The following is an 18,539-nucleotide window of genomic DNA, read 5'->3' as shown; positions in this document are numbered from 1 at the left end:
AACACCGAGAGTGATTATATTCAAGCCCAGATAGAGCTTTACAAATTGAATGGGACGAGAGAGAAGTAGATCACACTTTCATTTAGCAAATATTGTGATCATAGGCCTGAATGGTCTCCCTGGGGCGGTCATTGTTGTTGTTGTTGTTGTTGTTGTTTTACTGTTTATTTATTTTGAGAGAGAGAGAGAGAAAGCATGCACCAGAGAGTGGGGGAGGGGCAGGGAGAGAGGAAGAGAGAGAATCCCAAGCAGGCTCCACACTGTCAGTACAGTGGGGCTCGAACTCACGAACTCTGAGATCAGGACCTGAGTGGAGGTCAAGAGTTGGATGCCCAACCGACGGAGCCGCCCAGGTGCCCCTCCCTGGCTTTTAAAAAAAAAAAATTTTTTTTTTAACGTTTATTTATTTTTGAGACAGAGAGAGAGAGAGAGAGAGCATGAACGGGGGAGGGTCAGAGAGAGAGGGAGACACAGAATCTGAAACAGGCTCCAGGCCCTGAGCTGTCAGCACAGAGCCCGACGCGGGGCTCGAACTCACGGACCGCGAGATCATGACCTGGCTGAAGTCGGACGCTCAACCGACTGCGCCACCCAGGCGCCCCACCTCCCTGGCTTTTTAAAAGCTGCCTGCTTCTCATCCTTCAGATCTCAGCCTAAATATCTCCTCAGAGTCCTTCCCTGAGCACCCCACCCCATGCCCCGTGCGCACGCACATACACAACTCATGCATTTTATCCCACTCTATCACTTCTCTTTAAGATTCAGGAGGAGCAGGACTCTCTCTGCCACGTGTACCTTGTAGCCTGGCCTGCCTGGCACATAGCAGGCACTCAATAAATGTGAGGCAAATGAATGAACGCAGGTATGGGCTCGGACTGGGGAGGCGGCCCCGGTAGGCGCCCCTCTCTCTGGATCCGCGCAGCCCTCAGTGGCCGAGCCTGCTGTTAGCAGGAGTCCAACTAGAGCTCCCCGTCTCTGGGTGACACGGGCCAGGCCCTGCGGTCCCTTCTGGATTCTTTTCAGCCACAGCTCAAACCTGAAATAAACACTTGGCCTCTGCTTGGGAGCATTTCGGGTCTCAGTAGGTGAGAGGGAGGGGTTTCTGGGGGCCCAGGGTTGGGGGTGAGGCTTTTCTGGGCACCTTGAAGGGCCTGGAGTAGGAGGTCTACTCACTGCCTGTGGGACTGTGGGTGTGTGCCTCAGTTTCTCTTTTGGTGTGGTAATGTCTCATCTCAAGGGGTCTTAAGGGGCTGTAAGTTGAGATTTCTGGAGGTGAGACTGAGCTGGAGGGAGTGGGGGTGCCATTGGCTGTAGTGTCAGGGTCGGGGGAGCAGAGGGCCCCCGTTCCCATGCTGCCTTGGGAGTTCCCAGTCCCCTCTGTGGCCCCAGCATTGCCTGGCACTGAGCTGCACTTGGACTCATGCAAACTTGCAGCTGAACCTCCCACCACCCCCTTTACGTGGGCTGGTCAGAACACGCATCACGCCGACCGATGGGGAAACTGAGGCTTAGAGGGGGAAGTGACCTTCCTGGGGTGACGCAGAGGCCCCGTGTTCAATCAGGACACTCTTCGACCCCTCTGGAAGTCAGAAATAAGGTTTGCTGAACTGGAGTTCAGAGGCCCCTGGACCCCCAAGACCATCCAGGGGGCCTGTTGTCTTCGGGAGCACAGGAGGTCCCCGGAGGAACCAGGGTCTAGGGGACCAGGGTCTAGGAACCAATTCAGGCCCCACGGCACAGGTGGAGCCATGCTGCGGATCCTGTTTCTGGCACTCTGTGGCCTGCTGACCCACACACGAGCTGACCCCGGGGCACTGCTGCGGCTGGGCCTGGACATCATGAACCGCGGTAAGCTGGCGGGCCCGGGGCCGGGGCTGAGGGGCAGGTAGCGATCACTCACGTTTGCATGGCCGTGAACAAAGTGAGCGGCAATGATATTACTCTGCCATCTTACAGAGGAGGAAACTGAGGCCCAGAGAAAATGGGGTGACTTGGCCCATGTCCCTCCGCAAGTTGGAGGCAGAACAGGAAATCCTGCTTCCCCGGAGCCTCTCCTGGCCCCGACTGCAGGGCTGGTGGCCTAAGAGGGCTGTGGGGAAGACAGACGTGAGCCAAATCCCAGCTCAGCTACCGATTTGCTGTGTGACCTCAGGCAAAGTGTTACTGCTCCGCGTTACTGTTTGCTCACCTGTAAATATAAAATGTAAAGAAATGTAAAATAGGGTGGCCGGTCCTTACTTGGGCAGATGAAATGAAATGTGAGATTAAAACCTCCTGGAGGGGCTTTAGTGAAACTTACTTCCCACCTCCCAGCTCCATGACTTTGAGGGAAATGAAGTCGCACGGAGGTGCAAAGAGGTGGTGACAGCTCTCCCGGCTCCGTGTTCGTCCCCTCTCTGGGAATCGGCCTATGACCGTTGTGCAGGTGTTTGTTTCTGGCATCGTGGCATTCAGGGTTGGGGCCTCCTGGCCTGGGGAACCAGCAGAATCTGCATCTTTAACAAGCTGTCAGACGAGTTCCCTAGTCCCCCGGCTTTGAGAGTGGCTGGGCCACAGGATAAGGTCACCACTCTGGCTTGGGGTTTAGGGCCCCCTCTTGATACGCCCCCCCCCCCCGCAAACTGTTCCAGTCTCTGTCATGCCCCTCCCCACCCTCCAGCCATGTTGGGTTTCTCACCCTTGCCTCACCCTGCCACCTTCTTCCCTATTCTCCACCTTTGCATTTTGTATGCCCACTGCCGGCAGTGGCCTCCTTTATCTCTTTGCTTCCTGGTGAAAATTCCTATCTTTCCTGCTCCTATCAGGACCAACTGAGATGGCACCGCCTCCTGGAAGCCTTCCCCAGCTCTTCTCTGCTGGCCCAAACTCCTCCTGTGGTTCCTCCAGCTGCCCCAGTGTATTATGGCCCTTGTCACTTGTTACTGTCGTTGCTGGCAACTGTCTCCCCTGTGAGGCTGGAGGAGGACAGGGGTCAGGCATGATTCCTCTCTGGGTCTCTGGATCACCCAGCCCAGGGTGGGGAACAGTGACTCTGGGCACAGAGTGGTGTCACTTGTGAGTGGCCTGTGCCTGGGATGCCTGAGAGGTTGGCCCAGGGCAGGAAAGTAGCGGGGAGACCAGCTAAGTGTCTCCCTGGATACCCCCCTTTTCCAGAGGTACAGAGTGCCATGGATGAGAGCCATATCCTGGAGCAGATGGCAGCTGAGGCGGGCAAGAAGCGGCCGGGAATGAAACCCATCAAGGGCATCACCAAGTGAGCAGGGGAAGGGCTTTGGGGGTGGCAGGGAGAGGGTGGTGGGGAATGCTGTGCCCAGGACCTGAGAAGGCAGGAGGGAGAGCTGGGGCAGGGCCTGGGGCCTCTGCCCTGCTTTGCCGGTGGCTTGCTGTGTGACCTTGGGTAGGTCACTGCCCCTACCTGGGCGTCAGTCATCCACTGGAGACAATTCCTGCCTCTTGTGAGCATTGGGAGGAGGAAGTAAGGTTGAGAAGTCAAATCCCAGCTCCCTGCGTGCAGCCGGGACTCACTGAATGCACGTGAAATTGAAGGAAAATTTCTCAAATGACAGAGCCAGAAAGGTATCAACCACCATCTAATGATGAGGCAAATTGGTTCCATTGCAAGCGCTCGGTGGGATCGATTGGTAGGGGCTGCCTGGAATGAGGTGCTGGGGAGGGTGGGCTCTGTGGCACAGACTGTGATCAATTAGCAATGTCTGCCAAGAGCTCAGGAATGGAGGGGAGGATTAGACGGGCCATGTCTTTGTTATCCTGGATCTCGACTGGTGGTTTTCAGCCAGGGGCGTTTTGCCTCCAAGGGACATTCGGCAATGTCTGGAAACATTTTTGGTCATCGCGACTTGCTGGAGAGGGTAGGCAGAGGTGCATATGGTGCCTCCAGGGGTGGAAGCCAGGGATACAGCTAACCATCCTGCAAGGCACAGGTCAGCCCCCCACAGCAAAGAATTATTCTGCCCACATGTCAATGGTGCCACTGTTGAAAAGCCCTGATCCAGGCAAACCTCCCCATTTTGCCAGTGGGGAAACTGAGGCCCACCAAGGGGAAGGGTGCAGCCCCAGATCACCCAGCCAAGTCGTACACAAGTACTCCTGTGTACAAACTGGTTCGTGTCCAGCCCTTGTGTTTCTCAATGGCCAGGCAGGCTTCTCCGTATGACATGGGATGGGGGGATTAACGCAAGACTTCCCCAGCCAGGGGGTGGAGGAGTGGGTTAAGAGCCTGGCTCTCACCTGCCTGGTTTCATTGCTGTGGATGTCTGTTGCCTCCCAGTCTGAAGGTGAAGGATGTGGAGCTGCCTGTCATCACACTGAGCTTCCTACCTGGGGTGGGCATCTTCCAGTGTGTGTCCACCGGCCTGACCATCACTGGCAAGAGGTGAGTACAGCAGAGGAGGGCGGGAGGGAAGGGAGATGCCTCGTCTTACTCTTACATGTACATGTATTGCATACCTACTGGGAGCCACCTGGGCACTGTGGTCTGAGATAGTGCATGTTGGGTTCCTGCATTTGATGGGAACCAGACTTGAGCACAGACGATCACAGACTCAGTGACTAGCCTAGGACAGAGGAAGCACTGGCAGCGTGAGGGGAATCAGAAAAGGCTTTGGGGGAGATAATGATAGCTGAGTAGGGTTTTGAAGGATGTGTAGGAGGTTACCAAAGCAAGAGGGAACAGGAAAGACCCATTTTGTGACCTTGGGCAAATCCATCTTCTTTTCTATCCTGTGGGGGTGGTGCCTCACCCTTTCCTCCTCCCAGAGCTGCTGAGACTGAGGGCAAAGAAGAGACAGGGAGAGTGGCCACAGTGGCAAAGATGCCCATGAGGCCTGCTTGCCCTCTCCTCCAGCTTCATAGGTGGGAACATGGAAATCATCGTGGTTCTGAACATCACAGCCACCGACCGGCTTCTGCAGGATGAGAAAACGGGTCTCCCCACGTTCAAGAGTGAGGGCTGTGAGGTCGTCCTGGTCAGTGTGAAGACCAACCTGCCTAGCAAGTGAGGGGCTCTGTGGCTGGGGAGGAAGTTGGGGTCCACGCTACCACCCCTGCCCAGCTTCCCACTTCCCGAGCCACTGCACTTCCCCAGTTGTGTCCCTGAATGTCCTGTGCCTAATTTCCTGCCATCTGTGCCCTGTCCCCATCCTCTGCATCCAGCATGCTGCCTAAGGTTGTCAACAAGTTCCTGGACAGCACCCTACACAAAGTGCTTCCTAGCCTGGTGAGTACCAGGGCAAGTGTCAACCCACATCCATAGGTGTGCTCAGACCATGGCGAGTGCGTTTTCCCTTGGCTGTGACCCTGACTGACTGACGGTAGCTGAGGAGGATTCTGAGGCTGTTGGTGTCTCTAGTGATGTCTGCCACGAGCACAGAAGGAGAAAATGGCAGACTACATACCACAGCCTGCCCCCCCGCCCCGCCTCCATTACTCATTCCTCTCATTGGGGAATGAGTCTACTGGTTTTCAGGCTGTGGTCAGGAGCTCTGGATTCTAGTCCAGGTTCTGCCATTGATTTTCCATGTGACGTGTAGACTCGGTTTCCCCTTCAGCCCTTGTCCCTCCAGGGCTCTTGGGTCTCCCCATGGAGTACCATTCAGCTGTGAGAAGTGAGACCTTCCATGAAGGGGCCCCCTCAGCCCAGTACCTTCTCTGCTTCCAGATGTGTCCAGCCATCGACGCGGTCCTGGTGTATGTGAACAGGAAGTGGGCCAACCTGAATGGTGGGTAGCCCTAGCCATGCCTCGCTCACACATGGGGACATCAGGATGGCTGGACTTTGAGGCCCCCGTTCTCCGTTCAAGCACCTGCTCCAAGCCCAGGCTTGGGACTGGGGAGGTCTAAGGTCATGGTGTCCCTCCATCTGCCTACTGTCCAGATGGGAGGCCTGAGGCCCTGAGGGACTCTGGGCTTTTTGTCTCCGCCTTCCATCCAGTGTTCTACCCCTCACCCCCTAGACTCCAAGAACAGCAGCCATCGTAGGCTCATCCACAAAGCCTACACCCTGAATAGTAATCCTATAGTGGTGACCTCTAACTCTTTCCTTTGTCGAGGGGATTTACTGCCTCTGTTTTCTCAGGATTCATAGGGTTCCCTAGTCAGGTGAGAGGAGAGCCCAATGGCTGGGCCTGAAGAAAACTGGCTCGTGTGCTCAGTAGTGTGGCCTGGAACAAATCATTTCATTCCTCTGAGCCTCAGTTTTCTCGTCTGTAAAACAGAGCCAATAATCCTAATCACGCCAGTCAATTGTGGGAACTGAGCCACAACACCCCTCGGGAACTCTCAAGCTCTGTGCCTGCAGAGAGGTGTGTGGGAGGAGGATTTCCAGGCCAGCCACCACGGCCTCCCTCCTACAGATGGAATTACTAAGACCCCGAGAGGCTCAAGTAACTTGCCTTGGGTCACACAGAGGGCAAGGGTTCCTGGCACCCAGGCCAGCTCAGGTGGCAGCTGACTGGTGCCAGCCTCTATGGCTTGCCCGCAGTTGGTGCCTCTCTGAGTAGAACCTCCTTTTGCACAGCTCCCATGCCCGTGGGCCAGATGGGCATCGTCAAATATGTCCTGACATCCATGCCAACCACCACAGCCAACTATCTCCAAGTAGCCTTCAGTGTAAGTGCCAGGGGGCCACCAGGGGACAGGGCTCTCACCAGCCTGCCTCTGCCAGGGGAGGCGGCTGGACTGGGTTGTGGATGGTGCGAGGGCTCCTCGGGCCCTGGCAGACCAGGCCTGCCATGAAAGTGTTCCCCGAAACTGAAACCTTCTCCCTCTTTCTGCTCTCAACATGAACGCTTCGTCCTGAGCTGACTTCCAGGACTGCTGACCCCACACATGCACCTTCTCCGAGGCTGTCTGCTTCTCCCAATGAGTGGCCCACCCAGTTGTACAGATGGGAACACTGGGGCCCAGGGAGGAGGCAGGACTTGGTTAGGGTCTCACTGTGACCTGGTGGCAGAGTTGGGTCCTCACTCAGGTCTCCAGATCTCCAGGTGACTAGGTGAGATGCCTCTTCCAGGAATGGGAAGAAAAATCCCGCAATGTCATCTCCCTGTGAAGTCTCCCTCCGGTGTGGTTCTTCCAGGCCCCACGTTGTTTGCTATTTACCTCTTCTGAGAATACACAGAAAGCAGGTCTGTATCAATGAGTGCTCCAACTGGTCAGTCAGACTAAATGAAGTTACTTAAGCAATCCCATCAGCAACCACCATCGATTAGTGACTGGTTCCCTTATCTTCACAGGTCCCAGTTTGCCCATCTGTACACTGGGAGGGTAGCCTGCTCTTGGCTCTCCCATCTAGGGACTTGCCAACTTGGAGGCTGATTTAGTTTTGAGGACAGAGCCTTGCCCGCAGCCATAGTTCTTCATGGCCAAGGCTAAGCATGTCTCTCCCCGCTCTCCCACAGCCTGTGGTACAGCAGCAAGAGGGCAACACCATCCAGCTTGCTGATGCCGGGGAGGCCCTCGAGTTCCCTGAGGGCTATGCTGAAGGCTCTTCACAGCTGCTGCTCTCGGCCACCTTCCTCACCACAGAGCTTGCCCTTCTGCAGAAGTCCTTTAATGTGAATGTCCAGGATATGAAGGTGAGCTGTCCTGTAATGACAGTCCTTGCCCGGTGTGTCTATTCTGAGAATTATCCTGGGGCCATGGGCAACACCAAGAGTGGGAGATGCCAGGACTGATCTGGGTTTCTATCATCAGTTTGCCCCAAAACCTACCATCTCTCTGTCCATGTAACCACCATCTACTCATCTATCCTTCCAACTGTTGACACAGCCGGGTATATATCCATCAACCTACAACTCTCATATACTGGCCATCCATCCACCTTCTTTTTATCCAGTCATCAGCCACTCATTCACTCATCTCGCTATCATATATTCATGCTGTAGACTCTAGCCTTCCAGCTAGTATCCATCCACCCTTTATGCCATCCATACCTAGAACAGGGTCTGGTACTACTGAATAAGTGAGTCCATGTATCTGACCTTGGTCACCCAAACACCCATCTATCCACCCAACTCTCCGTTATTCATCCTCCTACTCATCTATCCATTCATCCGTCATCACTGATCGAGGCATTCATCCCCCCATCCATGTAACCACCATCCATCCATGTACTTTCTCATCCATCCTCCCACCAATCAATCCATTCATCATCCATTCTCCCACCTGTTTATCAGACCATTCCACACCTTCATATCCACTCTCCTCCCATACGTCATTCCTTTCATCCTTCCATCCACCCCCCCACCTGTCCATCTATTATTCATTCTCCTAAATAATTGTTCATCAATCCATCCATGCATCCATTCAGCACTCATTTGTTTGTCCATTTCCCATTCATCTAGCCATCCACAAAGCTGTCCACCTACCCCCTCTCATATGTCACATCCATTCATCTGTCTGCCACTTTTTCATCCAACATTTTCTCAGCATCTGACATTACGCTAAGAGCCATGGGCATTGGGATGTATAAGCCACAGTCTGGGCTAGCCAGGGTCTCCTTATCTACTTAATCACAGAGTAATAAGGTTATGATGAAGGGAACCTCAGAGGGCATACTTTATAGACTCTGTTCGGAAGGGTGGGGGAGGGCTTTAGTAGTCCTAACCTTGATTTTGTTTTGTAGATTGGTAAGCTGCCCCCACAAACCACTAAGACACTGGCTGGCTTCATCCCTAAAGTGAGTGCCCTGACCTGCCATGACCACCATGCCTACTTGGCCTTGTTTTCCAGTTGAAGGGACAAGGGATTTGAGAGGCATCTTTTCTTTTTTTTCTTAAAAAAATTTTTTTTGTTTAATGTTTATTTTTGAGAGAGACAGAGTGCAAGTTGGGGGTGGAGGGGGAGGCAGAGAGAGAGGGAGATACAGAAGCTGAAGCAGACTCCAGGCTCTGAGCTGTCAGCACAGAACCCAATGCAGGGCTTGAACTCGTGAACTGTGAGATCATGACCTGAGCTGAAGTCAGACACTTAACTGACTGAGCTACCCAGGCACCCTTGGGAGGCAGCTTTTCAAGGCCACATTTCCCTTGACTGATGTGGAATCATCCCAACGTCTCCATAAAGTGCTCTTTGGGTCCAGCATAGAAGTAGCTCAGGTTTTGTGAGATTTACTTTCTATGTCCAATAAGAAATAGCCAGATTGTCTGTTTTGTTTATTTCCTGATAGACACATTCCAGCCCTTGCATGCCATGTTTCCTGTGTCCAAGGTACAAATCGCCTTATTTCAGGAGGGACTCCTGGTTTCAACTGAAGCCACCAGTCTGAGGTGGCATTCCCTGAGGAGAATTTCCTGCTTTCTGTAGGTAGCTAAGGCCTATCCCAAGCCGAAGCCCTTGGTGACCCAGATCAGGATAAACAAGCCCCCCAAGGTCACCATGAAGACAGGCAAGAGCCTGCTGCACCTCCATGGCACCCTGGAGATGTTTGCTGCTCGGAGGCGAGGGAAGGCTCCTGTATCCCTCTTTCTCCTGGAAACTGTGAGTAGAATCTGTTCCCCATTTAGGCCCAGCCTTGTGGCTATTCAAGACTGGAGTGTAGGATCTTAGTTAATAGCCAAGTAATGGATTGAAGAATCCTTAATTACTGTCATTTATGTGATCCTAACCTCCTGGGAACTGTCACCTGGCGTCTGATCCTTGGCTCTGCCACTAAACCTTTGAATGGCTAGAAAGATCAACAAACTGAGGCCAAGAGTTCAGTCCTTCCTTTCTCTCTCCTTCCTCTCTCCTTTTGTTCTCCCCCCCTTCTCCCCCCCCCCTGCCCCCGACCTTCATTAGCATCTACAAAGGCAAAGAAGGGCTCACCCAGGGGATTATGGGATCCTCAGAAGATCCCAAATCTAGTTGAGGAAATCACAGAGGACTTCCCAGAGGAGGTGATGCCTGAGCTGTGTTTTGAAGGTTGAGCAGGAGCTGGCCAGGGAAAGGGTTGATGCTGGGGAGGCTGGTGATGGAGGGCACTCCAGGTAGAGATCACAGGATGTTCAAAGGCTGAAGCAATAATGCGGTGTGCACAAGGACCTACAAATGTGCTAGGTATTCTGAGAGTCTTGTCCTGGGGCAGCTACAGAGAAGATAAGGAGCCTGGGCTGGGGGCAAGGGGAGACTACTGGATTCAGTTCCTGCAGATAAGATGGGCAGAGAGGAAGACCTCTACTTTGTTAAGGCAATGGTACTGGGAAGGTGGGGCCCCTGGTTTTACCACTGCCTTCTCCCTGCTTTTGTCCCCACCCGCCACCCACCAGCACTTCAACCTGAAAATCCAGTACTCAGTTCGTGAGGGCCGGCTGCTGATGCTCACCTCTCTGGACAGGTAGGAGTCTGCTGCCTGTGCCGGCGTCCCTGTACTCCTGCACGGGCATTACCACTAGTGCTTGGTTTTCTGCTCCATAGTCTCCCACTGGTCCATCCAGCATGGCCCACACTGCCAGGCTGCTCTGGTCACTACCCCTGTCCTAAAATCCTCACTACCTTGTTACCTGCATGATCTTTTCTCAAATCTTAGCCTGGCCCTCAAGTCCTTTCTCAAATTCTCCCACCAGTGCTCCCACTAGGCTCTTGCACAGCACGTCTGATCATGGGTCCATGTCCCCTCTTCCCTTAATAGGCTTTTCCCTGTGCCACTTCAAATGCCTCCTCCTGGAAGCCTGTCATGCTAGCAACAGCTAACATTTATATGGGAGCAGTGGCTACGTATATTATACTCACTATCCTACTTCAACATCCTAGTTTTCCATCCAGTTACTCATTAATTGTTATATTTGTCTTAATCTTTGATCTGACTTGTATTCGGCCAGGATTCTTTCAGTGCAGGAGACAATTTCAACTTAACTGGCTTAAGCCCAAAAGGGAATCTTTGGGCTCACGTGATTGGAGACTCTAGGGGTAGATCTTAATTTCAGGCATGGCTAGATCTTAGGTGCCCAAAGTCCTCAGGATCTCCCTCCTCCCTTGGCCTTTGCTGTCCACTTTGTTGGCTACATTCTCAGGCAGCCTCTCCCCTCCAGGTGGTGGCAAAGAGGCCAACAACAAAAGAGGCCTGTTGTCCAATAGTTCTAACTAAATTACCAAGACTGCTTCTCATTGGCTTAGCATGGACCACATGGCCAATCCTAAACCAATCACTGACACCAGAGATGAAATGCTCTGATGGGCCGGGTCTGGGTCATGTGCTCACGCTGCGACTCTGTAGGCCTTGGAATGAGAGTGGAAAATGGAAGGTCTGCTACTGGAATAAAGAATAGAATTTGGGAAGATAAAGCCCCCAGACGACCATCACGTGGCCTGTTCTGGTGCCATCATGTATTAGTGCTTATTGGAGGCTGTGCAGGGAAGGAGGTCACGTGAAGGGTCCTAATCTTGTGCCCTGCAAGGATCTGGAGCTGACTGGTTGGGCAGCAAACCTCTGCATACCTGGCCTTGGGCAGGAGCAATAGATGTGACTGGGGGTCCCAGAGGGAAGAGTCAGGACCGATGAGATGAGGAAGTGATTTGAGCTGTGGCAAATAATATGGGCTACAATGACAGGTGATGAGTGTCCCGTCATAGGTAGTATCCAAGCAGAGGCTTATGAGCACCTGGTCTGAAGGCTGTACAGGGACTTCTGCCTCAGAAAGGGGTTGTGGGTATTTGTGATCCCCTTTATCCATGGCCAGGGGCAGTGGCTCTGACTGTGCTGCCTGCTCCTTGTCCCCCGCAACACCCCATGCAGATTACTGAGCCTGTCACGGGAGTCCTCCTCAATTGGTGCCTTCAGTGTAAGTATCTCAAGTTCTTCTGCCTGACCTGGTGTGGGGGCAAGACTGTGCCTATTCTCCCTCGGCACTGCGGAGACGGGCCCTGAAATGGAAGCAGAGTGAATAGAGCGACCACTGTGGGGCTTGGGGCAGCTGACGTGCTGTGTGACCCTGGGAAAGTCACTTAGCCTCTCTGAGTCCATCTCCTTTTCTGGATAGATTCTGGACATCTCCCTGGATTGGTTTTAATAACACTGTCATGCATAGCAGCAGCCTGAGGCTGGCTCGGTCGGGCCCGGCTGTCATTTTTATTAGTCTTTGTAGCCTCAGGGCCCAAGATGGAACCTGAGCAGCTGGTCAACAATAATAACAACAGCACTTGTTGAGTCCTCACTCTGCTCTGGGCTGTACCCAAACTCACCGAATCCCTGTGCATAGGTGCTATTACATTCCACTTTCACAGATGGGGAAACTGAGGTACAGAGTGGTGGTGAGTGAATGACTGATTGAAACTACTGAGTTTTCTGTAGGAGCAAAATGAAGTCCACAGGTCACCCACGGTGTCTTGAATTCCTCCTGCACTATGACCCCAGGCCCATATGTCACTCAACAGGGACCAAGTGGAGGTATAGGGCATCAGCCTACAGTTAAGCAGGGTCCAGCCCAGTTTTGACGCTAGGTGGACAAATTATTTGATGTCTCTAATATTCATTCCTGTGGTCCCCACACCCAGTTGAAGTGAGGGCTGCGAAAATCTGAGCATCAGATTTTCCTACTTCAACATCCTACTTTTCCATCCAGTTACTCACACTGGATGAATTGAAGTGAAGTGAAGTGAAGTGAAGTGAACGATGGATGTGAGTATTCCCTCTCCTCTCTCACCCCCAGGAGAAGGAGTTGACTGGCTTCATCACTGATTATCTCCAAGAGGCGTATGTCCCAGTCGTCAATGGTGAGGGCTCCTGTGGGCTTTGATTTTGCTGGTTGTTAAGAAGCACTGTAAGCAGGAAGGGATGCCACCTGGGTGCTCTCAAGGCCCTTTCACTGACCCCAGATAAGGGAGGCTAAAAGGGAGTGAATAGTCACTGCTGAGTCTTTGAGGCTGATGTAGTCTATTTTTTTTAATGTTTATTTATTTTTGAGACAGAGACAGAGCATGAATGGGGGAGGGGCAGAGAGCGAGGGAGACACAGGATCGGAAGCAGGCTCCAGGCTCTGAGCTGTCAGCACAGAGCCTGACGTGGGGCTCGAACTCACAGATTGTGAGATCGTGACCTGAGCTGAAGTCGGATGCTCAACCGACTGAGCCACCCAGGTGCCCCAAGGCTGATGTAGTCTAATGTCACCTACCTGGGGACAAAGGCCCCTCCCACAACTTGGGACCCTTGCCCCTTGACCCTATGCCATGGGTCCAATCTTGACCCAGGCCTGGGGTATAAATACATGGTGGTGAGACTTATGTGCTCTGTGCCTGTGCGGCTGGCAGACGTCATCCTTCACTCACCGTGCTGTTTCCCACTACTCTGTTCCAGACAGCCAAGGAGTGGCTTTAAGGAGTAGTCACCTACAGAGCAGTCGCTGAAATGACTCTTACTGTGTTTCTCAGATGTGCTCCAAGTCGGGTTCCCACTTCCAGAGTTGCTGGACATAGATTACAACCTGGCGGAGCTGGACATAGTAGAGGTGAGGAAAGGAGCTGAGAAAAGCCGTGTCAGTCAACACGTTTGGCCAATGAATCAGGAGCAAAAGCCTTCCTCTCTCAGCCTGGGGGGAGGAGGCTTGAGGAGGGCAGTGGCCATCAGTACGATCCTGCCACTCCCTTGAGCAAGACTCTGCCCCTCGGGACTTGGGCCCCCTTTGGCCAGGGGCTCCCCAGGAGGGAACCTGGATTCTGCTGCCTTCCTTCTCCGTCACCTCGGGCAAATTACTTCACTTTTCTCTATGCCTCCGTGTTTCCGTTGATAATAGGGGTGTACCCACCTCAGAGAGCTATTGAGATAGTTCACCTAAAGGCATACAGTAAGTGCTTAATAAATACCAGCTTTACGTTACATGCCAAGTATTGTGCTTGGAGCATTAAATGTACATTTTTCTCACTTGATCTCTCCACTCCGAGAGGGAGGGATGCTGTCCCCACCTGACCGTTGAGAAAACTGACACCCGGAGACACGAAGGGCCACAGGCGGGTCTAGTTTAGCCTCTGCTCCTGGCTTCCATTTCCTGGCCATGAGCCCGACTGGTCCTATCCCCTGCCACGGCCACTCATCCCCACCTGGCCCTTTGCCTCCTGCCAGAATGCCCTGGTGCTGGTGCTCGACTTGAAGCTGGACTGACGGGGGCAGGGTCTGCCCGCGTGCCACCGACCGGCTGTGCCCTCTGGAGGAGCCCCCGATTGGAGCCGGTGGGCGTGGCCCCTTCCCACCAGTGGACACCTCCTTTGAAGAGGAGTAAGTGGGGCAGGCCGGGCTGGGCCTTGTCAATAAACAGGAGAAAGATCCTCACAAACATCTGATGGTTTGATCTCTTTATTTGTAATAAATTGACGTCTGCCTTTTCTTCCCCCTCCGTGGGTTTTGGGGTATCAGACCAGCTTGGAGTCTGAGGGATGCTGGTCACGGCCTTGGGGGGCAGGCACGGGCTCCCTCATGAAAACCTGCTGAATGCCATGCTCTGGCTTTACTTGTACTGTCTCATTTCATCCACACAATAACCCTATGAGAGAAGGGCAACCATTGCCATTCCCACTTTACAGACGAGGAAGTTGAGGCACAGGGCCAGCTCCCTTTACCAGGTCACACAGTTTAGCAAACAACAAAAGTCTTCACAGCCCGTCTCAGCTACTTGCCCCAAATCTTATCTTGAGGGTGGCTCTGACGACAGGGAGCCTGCAGAAGCCCAGTGTGTTCCCAGCTCTCCTGTGTCACCCCCTCCGATCCTCACAACAATTAAGGGAGGTGAGGACTGTACCTATTTCACAGATGAGGAGACTGAGGCTCAGAGAAGTAGAACTACTAGCCCAGTGCCACCTGGCAAGTCAAAGGACAGGGCTCGAATTGGAATTTGGGCTCTCGAGCCCATCTGTCTGGGTTCAAATCCTGGCTCTGCCTCCTTGCTGCTGTGTGCCCTGGACAAGTCACTTCCCTCTCTGTTTTCTCACCTGGAAAATGGGAATGATGACGGTACTAACTTCTGCAGCATTGTCGTGAGGATTAAATGAATCAAGCGATGAAAAGTTCTTGTGCACACAGTAAGTGCTCAATAAGCGCTCAGCACAGATGAGTTTTTGAGGCCGAAAGAGATGTGAACAGGTGTGTCTGGTCAGGGTCGGGGAAGGGGTGCTAACTGTGCAAAACCAAGCGCCAGCTTGTGTGTTTTCAAGCCCCGGTCAGTGTGTGAAGAGCCCACGGGTGGGGGCAGTTTGAGCCGTGTGTGCAGACGGGAAGGTCCATTTGTAGAGGTTTGCGTGTGAAAAGACCTCCGGTGTCCTGTCCACCCATGTCTGTGTGTCTGTGTGTTCCTGTGGACGCGGTCTGTGCCGGGGGCATTTCCGCGTCTCACAGACAACACTCGTGGGGGGATTGGCTCCCAATATTTGTCATATCTGCCCCATCACCTCTCCTGAGACTGGCACTGATCCTAGTCTCCAAATCGACTCCCCTTAATAGCAAATGTGGGACACTTCAATTTACACAAGGCAATAGGCCAAGCATATTTCAACTAAAAATAAAGAAATAAAGGAACACCTGGGTGGTTCAGTCGATTAAGTGTCTGACTCGATTTCCGCTCAGGTTGTGATCTCCCAGTTTGTGATATCGAGCCCCACGTCGGGCTCTGTGCTGACAGCACGGAGCTGCTTGGGATTCTCTCTCTCTCTCTCTCTCTCTCTCTCTCTCTGCCTCTCCCCCACTCATGCTCCCTCTTAAAAATAAATAAATTGGGGCGCCTGGGTGGCGCAGTCAGTTAAGCGTCCGACTTCAGCCAGGTCACGATCTCGCGGTCCGTGAGTTCGAGCCCCGCGTCAGGCTCTGGGCTGATGGCTCGGAGCCTGGAGCCTGTTTCCGATTCTGTGTCTCCCTCTCTCTCTGCCCCTCCCCCGTTCATGCTCTGTCTCTCTCTGTCCCAAAAATAAATAAACGTTGAAAAATAAATAAATAAAATAAATAAATAAATAAACGTTTTTAAAAAAGATATTAAAAATAAAAGAAAGGAAGAAAAAATAAAAGAAAATGTAGTTTATACGTAATAAAGTAAACAATGCATTTTAAAACAAGTGTCTTCTATGTGGACCCTCAAAATCAGTGTCTTTTGCTAGAAGGTAAAAAAAAAAAAAAAATCCGTAACTTTGAAAAAAAATGTACATGAGGGGAGATTGGTTGGTACTCCAGTCCTGGAAATTACTGGGGTGGTGGCCATGTGTCTGTATCTCTCGGTGTTGGTGCATGCGTCCGTTAGAATGTCTCTATCCCCCCTCTCGGGGATGAGTCTTTGTATGTGGGGGGTCTGGGTGGGTCTGTGACGGTGGGGGGGTCCATGTCTGGGCACACATAGGTGTCTGTGGGTGGTATGGCGTGGCCAGAGTCTGGTCAGGAGGCCAGCACTCCCGGAGCCTGTGGGGCCCGGACAGGTCCATCCTGTCCCATCCTGGCCCCGACCCATGCCTGCCACAGAGGAGGGAGGGAGAGAAGAGGGGAGGGAGGAGAGGGGGTCCTCCCTGGCCCAGGCCCAGACGCCAGGGCTGTGTCTCCTTGTCTCCTGCCGCAGGCCTAATCCCATCACCCACCGTTTCCCCAGCGCTGGGACAATGGCAGCATTGAGGCAGGCCTGGCAGATACAGAGGCCTGTGTGATCCAGGGGTGGCTGATATGCCAGAGACGCCCCTTCCACTCCCCCAGTCCCGCCCTTGGATGTGCATACGGTACGCTCGTGGCCACCGGAGCCTCGCTGCCACCTTCCCCAGGCCCATGCTCAGGTGGAGAAACCAAGGCACAGATCTCTGGGAGTCAGGAGGCCTGGGCTCTCACCTTGGTACGACCAAGGGCACGTTGTGTGTGCCAGCTCCTCTCTGGACCTCAGTCTTCCCATCTGGGAAATGAGAGAGGGGTCAGATGCTCTCACCTCCACTCTGATTTCAACATTATTTGAGTGGTCAGTTACCCTGGGCAGACATGGGGGCCGGGCTGGCAAGGGGAGCCCTGTGCTGTGACCCCACCCCCTGGGAAGGTAAGGATGGAGGTTCTCTACCCCTGTGCATGGCTCACCTTCCAAGACTCTCCCAGCCCTAGATGAGGAAGTGGAAGCTCAGAGGGGTGAAGTGAGCAGCCCAAGGGCACACGTGTGTGTGAATGGGACGTGAATCCTGTCTGCCCGAGTGTGAGTCTCCTCCTTCCTCCGCACACCACACTCAGTAGCAGGATGCATCATCCTCCTTTAAAGAAACGAAGTCCAGGGGCGCCTGGGTGGCGCAGTCGGTTAAGCGTCCGACTTCAGCCAGGTCACGATCTCGCGGTCCGGGAGTTCGAGCCCCGCGTCAGGCTCTGGGTTGATGGCTCAGAGCCTGGAGCCTGTTTCCGATTCTGTGTCTCCCTCTCTCTCTGCCCCTCCCCCGTTCATGCTCTGTCTCTCTCTGTCCCAAAAATAAATAAACGTTGGAAAAAAAAAAATTAAAAAAAAAAATAAAGAAACGAAGTCCAGAGAAGGTGTGTGATTGGCTCAAGGTCACAGCGAGAGAAGGAAGCAGGTCTTTGATTCAGGTTGTTGTTGTTGTTCTTTAATGTGTATTTATTTTTGAGAGACAGAGAAAGAGAGAGCGCAAGTAGGGGAGGGGCAGAGAGAGAGGGAGACACAGAATCAGAAGCAGGCTCCAGGCTCCGAGCTGTCAGCACAGAGCCCGACGTGAGGCTCGAACTCATAAACGGTGAGATCATGACCTGAGCTGAAACCAAGAGTCAGACGCTTAACTGACTGAACCACCCAGGCACCCCTAAAGCTGATTTTTAAAGAGTGATGTGATTGAGTAACCTGGCTCGGCGTCTGAAGTCATCAGGATGAACATTGTACAGGCAGGGGTTCTGAGATTATGGGGTGAATGAGGCAAATACTATCCCACCTTCTCATCTCACCAGACAGCGGCTCAGGGCTCCATGCAGGAGACAGACCTACAAACACCCAGAAACAAGGCGACAGCCCTATGGGTCACAGACTCTGACAGAGGGAATCCCAGGGGGCTGTGGGATCACAGCCAGCTTGGGGGTCAGGAAGGCTTCCCGGAGGAGGGGATGCCTAAGCCAGTTCCCGGAGAAGAATGGCACACAAAAGCCTAAGACCCTACGTCCATACAGTAGCCTGTAGGGCCCCATCGTGTCCTCGGCCATATGCTCCCCACTGCCCTTTGACCGCACAGGCCTCCCTGGTGTTCCTGGAACACAGTATCGCAACCCTTTGTTCTTGCCCTTCTCTGTGCCTGGTGGGCTCTTCCCCAGACATCCTGGGCCCACTCCCTCTCGTCCTGCAGGTCAAAAGTCATGCCTGCTCCGGTACGAGCCCTCCTCTGACCACCATATTGAAAATTGCATCCCACCCCTGCTGTATTTTTGTCATTAGCCTCTGACTTACTGTATCACGGGTTTATCTGTTTCCTCCAGGGCTGCACTGTCCGATAGGGTGGCAATATCCCTAAAAGACAATCGGGCACTTGAAATGTGGTGAGTCTAAATTCGGTGTGCTGTTGGTAGATTTTATAGATACACTATGAGAAAAAGATTATAAATCATCTCATCAATAATT

General features: G+C 53.1%; 1 protein-coding gene across 1 annotated transcript; it reads left to right on the top strand.

Moving 5' to 3' along the window:
• The first annotated feature begins 1,748 nt into the window (after positions 1-1,748).
• BPIFB6 (BPI fold containing family B member 6) lies at positions 1,749-14,089 on the top strand. Its single transcript, XM_030308979.1, has 15 exons — positions 1,749-1,848; positions 3,154-3,253; positions 4,289-4,393; positions 4,865-5,014; positions 5,173-5,236; positions 5,678-5,738; positions 6,536-6,627; positions 7,419-7,595; positions 8,645-8,698; positions 9,325-9,498; positions 10,266-10,333; positions 11,732-11,777; positions 12,645-12,708; positions 13,363-13,439; positions 14,051-14,089. Exons 1-15 carry the CDS (start codon positions 1,749-1,751, stop codon positions 14,087-14,089), a joined length of 1,371 nt encoding a protein of 456 aa, XP_030164839.1.
• Positions 14,090-18,539: the final 4,450 nt, after the last annotated feature.

The sequence above is a fragment of the Lynx canadensis genome, chromosome A3 (assembly GCF_007474595.2).
Source record: "Lynx canadensis isolate LIC74 chromosome A3, mLynCan4.pri.v2, whole genome shotgun sequence".
NCBI classification, from domain to species: domain Eukaryota; kingdom Metazoa; phylum Chordata; class Mammalia; order Carnivora; family Felidae; genus Lynx; species Lynx canadensis.
This window is presented reverse-complemented; position numbering and strand designations above follow the sequence as displayed.

Bases quoted from the DNA above. Each gene is read 5' to 3' on its own strand.
- BPIFB6 (XM_030308979.1), top strand. From the start codon at position 1,749: ATGCTGCGGATCCTGTTTCTGGCACTCTGTGGCCTGCTGACCCACACA. The intron at 5,739-6,535 runs GTGGGTAGCCCT...CCTTTTGCACAG, and splicing joins GAAGTGGGCCAACCTGAATG to CTCCCATGCCCGTGGGCCAG. The intron at 8,699-9,324 runs GTGAGTGCCCTG...TGCTTTCTGTAG, and splicing joins TGGCTGGCTTCATCCCTAAA to GTAGCTAAGGCCTATCCCAA.